Source organism: Anthonomus grandis, chromosome 5 (assembly GCF_022605725.1).
Source record: "Anthonomus grandis grandis chromosome 5, icAntGran1.3, whole genome shotgun sequence".
NCBI lineage: Eukaryota > Metazoa > Arthropoda > Insecta > Coleoptera > Curculionidae > Anthonomus > Anthonomus grandis.
The window spans coordinates 10,671,050-10,679,719 of NC_065550.1; the positions used below are offsets into that span (position 1 = coordinate 10,671,050).

The 8,670-nt window shown below is 33.8% G+C and overlaps 1 protein-coding gene across 1 annotated transcript in view; it reads right to left on the minus strand.

Moving 5' to 3' along the window:
- Window positions 1–2,224, minus strand: part of LOC126736926 (guanine nucleotide-binding protein subunit beta-5) — an 89,577-nt gene extending 87,353 nt beyond the window's left edge. Inside the window, exons 1-3 of the mRNA XM_050441569.1 lie at window positions 2,006–2,224; window positions 1,814–1,950; window positions 1,634–1,752 (exon numbers count right to left, since the gene is read on the minus strand). Of these exons, the coding sequence (XP_050297526.1) occupies window positions 1,634–1,752; window positions 1,814–1,950; window positions 2,006–2,117 (368 nt within the window). The 5' untranslated portion in view covers window positions 2,118–2,224. The remainder of the gene's footprint in view (window positions 1–1,633; window positions 1,753–1,813; window positions 1,951–2,005) is intronic.
- Window positions 2,225–8,670: the final 6,446 nt, after the last annotated feature.

Consider the following 8,670-nt stretch of genomic DNA (forward strand, 5'->3'; position numbering starts at 1 on the left):
GGGTCTAATGTTTGCATAAATAAATTTATCACCCAAAATAATTTTGTTTCAAATGCAATGAGAGTAACTTATATACCTAAGGCTAAAATAAGACTACTTTTTCCTAAAAACAGAGCATTTTTTAGGAATAATTTAGTACAAGAGATATTTTAATAAAAACTCGCGTGTTGAATGTATAGAGTGGCGCATTGAAAACTTCCCACAAATTATACAGTGAGAAAGAACTTTTCGTCAAAATCAACACATACTTCAAGTTTGTTTGTGAGGGAGACAATTTTTGAAGCCAAAAGCATGGCAAAATGTTTAATTCCCTAAATGGGAGTGTCACCACCAAATTTTTTTTCCTGGAAATGGGGTCAATACTTCATTAGAAGGGGCTTTTAATTCCATATACATCGCTGCTTATTTTTTTTTGAAAACCAAAATTTTTAAGAAAATGACTTCTAAAAACTGACATTTTTAACATTTTGAAGAGTGTAATTTCGAAGAGGTTCAAGTTAAAGTAAAACAATTCTTAATCTTAGGTGATTTCTAATAGTCAAATTTCACCAATAGATATATAAGGTCAAATTGATTTAATCAACAATTATATATCTTTCAGCTTAATCAGCAATTTTGCCAAATTGTTTAAAAAAAGGGTTGAGGAAATATAACTAACAATAATAATAATATAACTAATGCAAATAGACCAAAATTTTAAAATATTCATATAATTTTATTTTTTATAATTGTTTCTACTGGTTTATAATTTAATATTAATGAAAATAAATGTGGTACGAATCAGGGATGTAGCCAGGTAAGCACAAGGGCATGCTGAACACACCCTAAGCTAAGCAGAGCACCTGAAGACCTATTAGGACAATTTTTTTTTATATAATTCATCAAACTATAACATGTACTTACTGTTTGGATTTATATAACCCAAGAATTTCAGAGTTTTATTCAAGCACTCAAAATCAAAATTACTATTTATTTACACAATTAATGACTCTAGGAGTTTATTTTGCATGCAAGAAAGTTCCTACATATATGAGAGGAAGGCTTTGATATTCATGATTTGGAGGCTTAGATATATTATATATTTTGTACAATTTGGCTATAGTTGCTAAACTTTTAATACAAATTATGTTTAATAATTAATCTAAAATATTGAGCACCCCTGGAAAGCTTCTAAGCACCCCCTGAGCTATGATCCTGGTTATGGCCCTGGTAGGGATCCAGAGTTACTTACCACACTGAATAGATAAATGTCACAGAAAATGTCTCAATTTAATAATAAATATGAAAAACTAAATCAAATCAATAAAGTAGGATCAAGTACTTTTTTTAAGAAAAAATATGGGAGACTTTTGAAATTTAACAACAGAATGAAGCATTAACAGGTAATTCTACTTCATAATGACTGCAAGAAGAAAGCCATAATGACATTTGATTTTTTTCACCAATATTCTATAAGGTAAGAATCTTCCTTCTTTAAAAAGCCCCTTCTAAAATGTAGTGATTTATTGAGACATATTTTATTGAATAAATACTAGTTGCCATGTACAACTTGTTGGGTTTATTCCATATTACTACCTTTTTATCTCTAGTTATCTAACTGCAATTTCTACGTGTAAAAATGCAAGTAATTTACCCGCAAGCCACAAAATTTCCAGAAGGGGCATAAGCACAGGCCATAACCCATGTAGTTGGCATAGTAACTGCATGCTCTTTATTTGTGGTATGCGCATCCCAGATAATCATTTTACCATCCTATAAGAAACCACAATCTCGAATCTATTAATTATAAGATGATAATGTTATTAAAAATTACCTGTGAGGAAGAAACTATGTGTTTTTTGTCAGGGGACCAGTCAGAGCACAAAACTTTGGCTTGATGCCCTTTTAAAGTACGCCTGGGTTTTATGTTAGGACAGCTAATGCAATCGAGTCTTTCAGCTACTTGCTCCACTAAAATAAAAAAATTTATGCATTTTAGTTTTCCACAAAAAATAATAATTCCTACAAGTAACATCATTTAATTTTTGTCGCTCTTCTTCGAGTCGTTTCTTAAGAGCTTCAGCCTCCTTTTGAAGAGACTCGACACTTTCGGACGTGGATGGCTTGCATTCATCCATATCTATTGGGTTTTACTTTGGTAAACTAAAGAAATTTAAAGAAATTAAGTGGATAATTTTAAGTTGCTTTTTTGTTTTTGTTTGGAAAAATCAATACCTTTCAAGGATAAATATGTCAATGTCAAGCAAAATGACGTTTAAATCAGAGAACACAAAAAAGTAAAGCGAGTAAGCGCCTATAAGCGTCTTTAAGGGTAAAAACATACTGAGGCTTCGAGCTTCGCGCCAAGGTGCGCTTCAGGCGGCGATTTAAGATTTATTATACAGTTTCAAATGGAAGAAAATATAGTAAAGAGTTGCTGCATGCATCCAGATCCGATGCCTACCGCGATTTAAGTGACGCTTAAGATCTTGGTGCCTTTTTACTGCAATCTTCAATAGTATTACTCAATACTCAATACTCAAATATTTATTTCCATAGACTCATAAAAATAAGTATCGGATAATGTCAAAAAATTAAATTATAAGACCAAAACATACAACTTTTAAAAAGGCCTTAAGAAAAAACAATAAAAATTCTACAATTAACTAAAGACTAAGAATATAGGAAAACTACAGCTTTTAACAAACAAACAAATACGAATTATGGGAGTAAGGATGAGACGCTGCAATTTAAATATTCTGTTACCGTATAAAAGGAATTTTTAATTAAAATTCTTTTTAATGGAGCTTCGAAATTATAACCTTCTCAATTTTTTTTTATTTCAATGGGAAGATTATTGTATAATTTAATCGGTAAAACTACTGGGCTGTTTGCCACTTTGGTTAATTTATGTTTGGGAAAATCCAAATTTAAGTTAACCCTGAGTTCATAGTGGGTACCTCTAGACAAAGAATAATCAGACAAGTTACGCTTTATATGCATGACCGAGTTGAAAATAAATAGGCAAGGAAATGGCATAATTTTCAAGTCTGGAAAGAGTGTTCTACAAGAAAATGTATAAGGCTTAAATAAAATACTTCTAATTATTTTTTCCTGGGCCGTAAGAACCTCACCACTTCTAGGACAGTTACCTCAACACATTATGTCATATGACAAACATGACTGGACATAACAATAGTAATAAAGAAGTATCAGGCCAATATCGATTTTATTACGTAACTGCCAGATGACATATGCATAAATTGATAATTTCTTTAAAACCATATCTACATGATAAGACCAACTAAGGTGTTCACTGATTAATATTCCTAAGTACTTGACAACCTTATTTTGTTCTATGGTTTTGTTGTGCATTTTAACAAGCAAGCTTTTATTCAAATCGGTAAGACTAAAAAATATCATTTCAGTTTTTGACTCATTAAGCACTAGGCTGTTCCTGCTACTGATACTTATCATTCGGTCAACTACCCCGGTTGAACCTCTAGATAGTTCTTCTAAGTCACCACTCGACGTTGATATAACAACATCATATGCAAACGCAGCTATATGGTTGCCAGGAAATTCGTCCAAGATGCTATCAAAAAATATAACAAATAACAGTGGCCCCAAAATGCTACTCTGTGGGACACCACTAACAACTAGTAGGAACTCAGACGCAACTGAAACATTTCCATTCTTTAATATCGTTTTTTAATATCTACCGGTCAGGTAGGATTTAATCCATTTATGGGCAACACCACGCATACTGTTACATCAAACGCCCTTTTTAAGTCAAAAAATAGGCTTACACATTTATTGTTTAATTCCAAATTAGCCAAAACATATGAATATAGGGACAAAATTGCATCCTGTGTAGAGCGACCCGTCCTGGAACCAAACTGATAATTACTAAAAAAATTTTCTTTGAGTAGAAAAGACTCCAAACGTTTAGAGAAACATTTTTCAAAAACTTTCGAAAACACCGATAAGAGTGAAATTCTTCGATAATTGGATATCAGATGCTTATCACCTCCTTTATGGATAGGGACAACAAGAGAGTTCTTCAGAGCTGATGGAAATGACCGCTCCTGAAATGACAGATTAGCAAGATATGTAATCGGTGTCACCAAAAATTCAAGGACGTGTTTAATAAGAGAGCAGGGAATTCCATCATCACCAGCCGAGTGTTTGTTAGTGATAGATAAGATAATTTCACGTATTTCATTTTCATCATACGAACATAAAAATAATGAATTTAAAATTATTTTATTATTTATTGTTTTTGGCGATTTATTTGTTAAGGCTAAATTCCTATAATTTACAATTTTGTTTACAGATTCAATAAAAAAATGGTTGAAAAGTTCAGTGGCTTCCTGCATATCGCTAAAATTAGAACCGTTTTGAGTCCAATCAAAATATGGCATTTTTCACTTTTAATACCCTGTATCTCAGAAATTAAGCGTTTGCGGACCCATGTTATGAGGAACTTTTTGTCTTATTTTTATGCGAGATCACCCCCCTCTAGAGATGGATTCAGAAAATCGCTTTTTCAAAAATAATTGTATTGCTTACTACTTATACAAAATCAACAAGTGTTATAAATTTACAATTGAAAGTTCGCATTTTGATATAAATGTATAATTACCTTATAATAATTAAAGGTTAAGAGTTAACAAAATCATCTGGAATTCTAAATTCTTCTCATTACAACTCATATATTGAAACTCCTTAAACGTATCCCTAATAAAAATAGCTCTTTGTATTACACGTCCCCTAAAATTTTGGCGTTGCCTTCCAAACCGTAGATTCTCAAAATCTATTACTTTCGTCAACTGTTTTTCGTGACCTTCTTTGTCTATTATAGTATTGTGTAAAACACAAGTTGCCTTTACAATGAAATCAGGGGTTTGTTCAAAAAAGCGATCTAATTTTGAATTCAAACATTTAATCAGTAAACAATATGAGCTCAGATAGTTAGGGTGAAATTCTTTTTGGTGGTGCAGCTTTGGGTATTCTACTTGCTATGGGCTATAACAGAGAATATAGTGTCCATCCAATTGACAGTAGAAGAAACCAGTTGGGACGGTACTATACTCTATTTCCAGAACTAAAAAAACATCCTAGACGCTTTTTTGAATATCTTAGAATGGATATTACTACACTTAACTATATTCTAGAGACAATTTCACATCATATTAAGTTGACATGGACGAATTTTGTGCGTCAACCTATTAGCACAGAAGAGAAACTTGTGACGCTAAGGAAAATAAAGATTTCATTCTGTTGAAAAAATATACTGCAAACCTGAAAGTAAAAAAGGTCACTGTAAACTTAATATTAATTTACTTTGCCTGTTTGTCAGTTTCTATTTAATATCGAATTCCGGAAGTGGGATATTAAAGATCATTGGTACCTGGTCACGATTGGTTTGATTGTTATAGTTCAGACCTTGTAACTGGCGGCTTGGATAAAGAAAAGCAAAATGTTGCTCTAATCCTTAAACTTCATTACGAAAAGTTAAGATACTACTTTCTGAAATTTTCCTAACATAAGGCAAAAGGCTTTTGAAAAATGATAAGTGATCATCTTCAGTTTCTTTAACGGATTCTTGATTTGTCTTATTATTCAAGTAAGTTAATTTCTGTTGTTCGATAGATATACACAGGCATCTACCTGGTTCTTACGTTTTGAATATCTCTGACTTCTTATTGCAGGAGGGTTCAATAAAGTTCTGCGTCTTTTGGCGAAAAAATCTTGTACATTTTCTGAAGCAGATGTTAAAGGTATATCAAGATGTAAATCCATGTCTGCTGAATGTTCATTGCATTCACATTAGAAATTTCGGTATTAATTTCTTCAGGCGAATCTTTCTTCAGGCGAGTTTCTGCAACATAATCTTCAGTTAGATTGCTTCCCGTCTGTCTCGGTGTAAATTGGTCCTTAGAGACAGAAAATACAAATTTTTAAAATAGGGCTAAGATGATTGATCCTTGATATCTCCAGCATCTCCAGATCGAGCAGTAGGAATTTTCCTCAGTTCTTTTCTGAAATAGTCTCGCAAACGTTTTTACTTCGCGTGCACTTCTTTTACGAAAAAAAAAAACACTTCCTTTTATCATTGTTAGACAAATATATGACTTGAATATTAATCATTTATATCAATAAAAAGATTTTTTAGTGAATTTAAAATATTTTAATATAGTTTTTATTATTATGAAGTAATTATTCTTGTACTACTTCAGTAATTTTATTTTATTAATTTTATTTTTTTAGACATTTGGCAACAGGAGAGTTTTTTGAAAGTCTCTCTTTTCAATTTCGTATGAGGGCCGCAACAATCGGAAAAAATAGTGAAAGAAGTTCTGTAGATTCTTTGGAGTACTTTACAACCGAATCTACTAGCTGCACCAAAAAAAGAAGATTTTCGAAAAATTAGTGACGGATTTATGAAGCAATAGAATATTTCCAATGTTATGAGGGCCATGTATGTATGTCAATTAAAAGAAATTTTTTATATTGTTTTGCAAGCTTTCTGTGACGCAAATTATAGGCCAACAATAATAGACGTTGGCGCATATGGGCGTCAAAGTGATGGAGGTTCCTTCCAATATTCATCTATCTACAGCCTAATGGTTAAAAATGAATTACAAATACCTAAAGAACAAAATTTGCCGAAAGCAAATATTAAAATGCCATTGGTCTTTATTGCGGATGAAGCATGCGGATGGTCTCGTTGGATTCAGAATGACGAAACTAAGATAAACCCGTTGGAATTTTCCAGATAGCTCCCATAAAAGCCGAGATATCGACCTTCAAAGTTAGGGTTTTTTCATTTTTCCGGTATACCCCCCCGTATCGAATTTTTTCACCAAAAATTGATTTTTTTTGAAATCAAACTAAGTATACCAGCGTCTTATTTGGGTCACCTAGATTACGAAAACACCGGGTTATAACAGGATCCGAGCAGAACTAAGGGAATGAGAGCACTTTAAAAATCCTGAAATGGGCATCAAAAATGCCATATCTCGGCTGTCGTAAAAGCTACGACCTTGCGGATGATCTCGTTGGATTCAGAATGACGAAACTAAGATAAAACCGTTGGAATTTTCCCGATAGTTCCCAAAGAAGCCGAGATCTCGACCTTCAAAATTAGGGTTTTTTTCATTTTTCGCGTATACCCCCCCCGTATCGAATTTTTTCACCAAAAATTGATTTTTTTCAAAATCAAACTAAGTATACCAGCGTCTTTTTTGGATCACCTAGATTACGAAAACACCGGGTTATAACAGGATCCGAGCAGAACTAAGGAATGAGAGCACTTTGAAAATCCTGAAAAAGTCGTTTTCGACGTCCGTTTTTGAGGCCAAAAATGGGCATCAAAAATGCCATATCTGGGCTACCGTAAAAGCTACGACCTTGCGGATGGTCTCGTTGGATTCAGAATAGCGAAACTAAGAAAAAACCGTTGGAATTTTCCCGATAGCTCCCATAGAAGCCGAGCTAGCGACCTTCAAAGTTTGGGTTTTTTCATTTTTCGCGTATACCCCCCCGTATCGAATTTTTTCACCAAAAATTGATTTTTTTCGAAATCAAACTAAGTATACCAGCGTCTTATTTGGATCACCTAGATTACGACATCACCGGGTTATAACAGGATCCGAGTAGAACTAAAGGAATGAGAGCACTTTGAAAATCCTGAAAAAGTCGTTTTCGACGTCCGTTTTTGAGGCCAAAAATGGGCATCAAAAATGCCATATCTCGGCTATCGTAAAAGCTACGACCTTGCGGATGGTTTCGTTGGATTCAGAATGACGAAACTAAGATAAGCCCGTTGGAATTTTCCAGGTAGCTCCCATAGAAGCCGAGATATCGACCTTCAAAGTTTGGGTTTTTTCATTTTTCGAGTATACCCCCCCCCGTATCGAATTTTTTGACCAAAAATTTATTTTTTTCGAAATCAAACTAAGTATATCAGCGTCTTATTTGGGTCACCTAGATTACGAAAACACCGAGTTATAGCAGGTTCCGAGCAGAACTAAGGGAATGAGAGCACTTTGAAAATCCTGAAAAAGTCGTTTTCGACGTCCGTTTTTGAGGCCAAAAATGGGCAACAAAAATGCCATATCTCGGCTATCATAAAAGCTACGATCTTGCGGATGGTCTCGTTGGATTCAGAATAGCGAAACTAAGAAAAAACCGTTGGAATTTTCCCGATAGCTCCCATAGAAGCCGAGATATCGACCTTCAAAATTTGGGTTTTTTTCATTTTTCGCGTATACCCCCCCGTATCGAATTTTTTCACCAAAAATTGATTTTTTTCGAAATCAAACTAAGTATACCAGCGTCTTATTTGGATCACCTGGATTACGAAAACACCGAGTTATAACAGGATCCGAGCAGAACTAAGGGAATGAGAGCACTTTGAAAATCCTGAAAAAGTCGTTTTCGACGTCCGTTTTTGAGGCCAAAAATGGGCATCAAAAATGCCATATCTCGGCTATCATAAAAGCTACGATCTTGCGGATGGTCTCGTTGGATTCAGAATAGCGAAACTAAGAAAAAACCGTTGGAATTTTCCCGATAGCTCCCATAGAAGCCGAGATATCGACCTTCAAAATTTGGGTTTTTTCATTTTTCGCGTATACCCCCCCGTATCGAATTTTTTCACCAAAAATGGATTTTTTTCGAAAT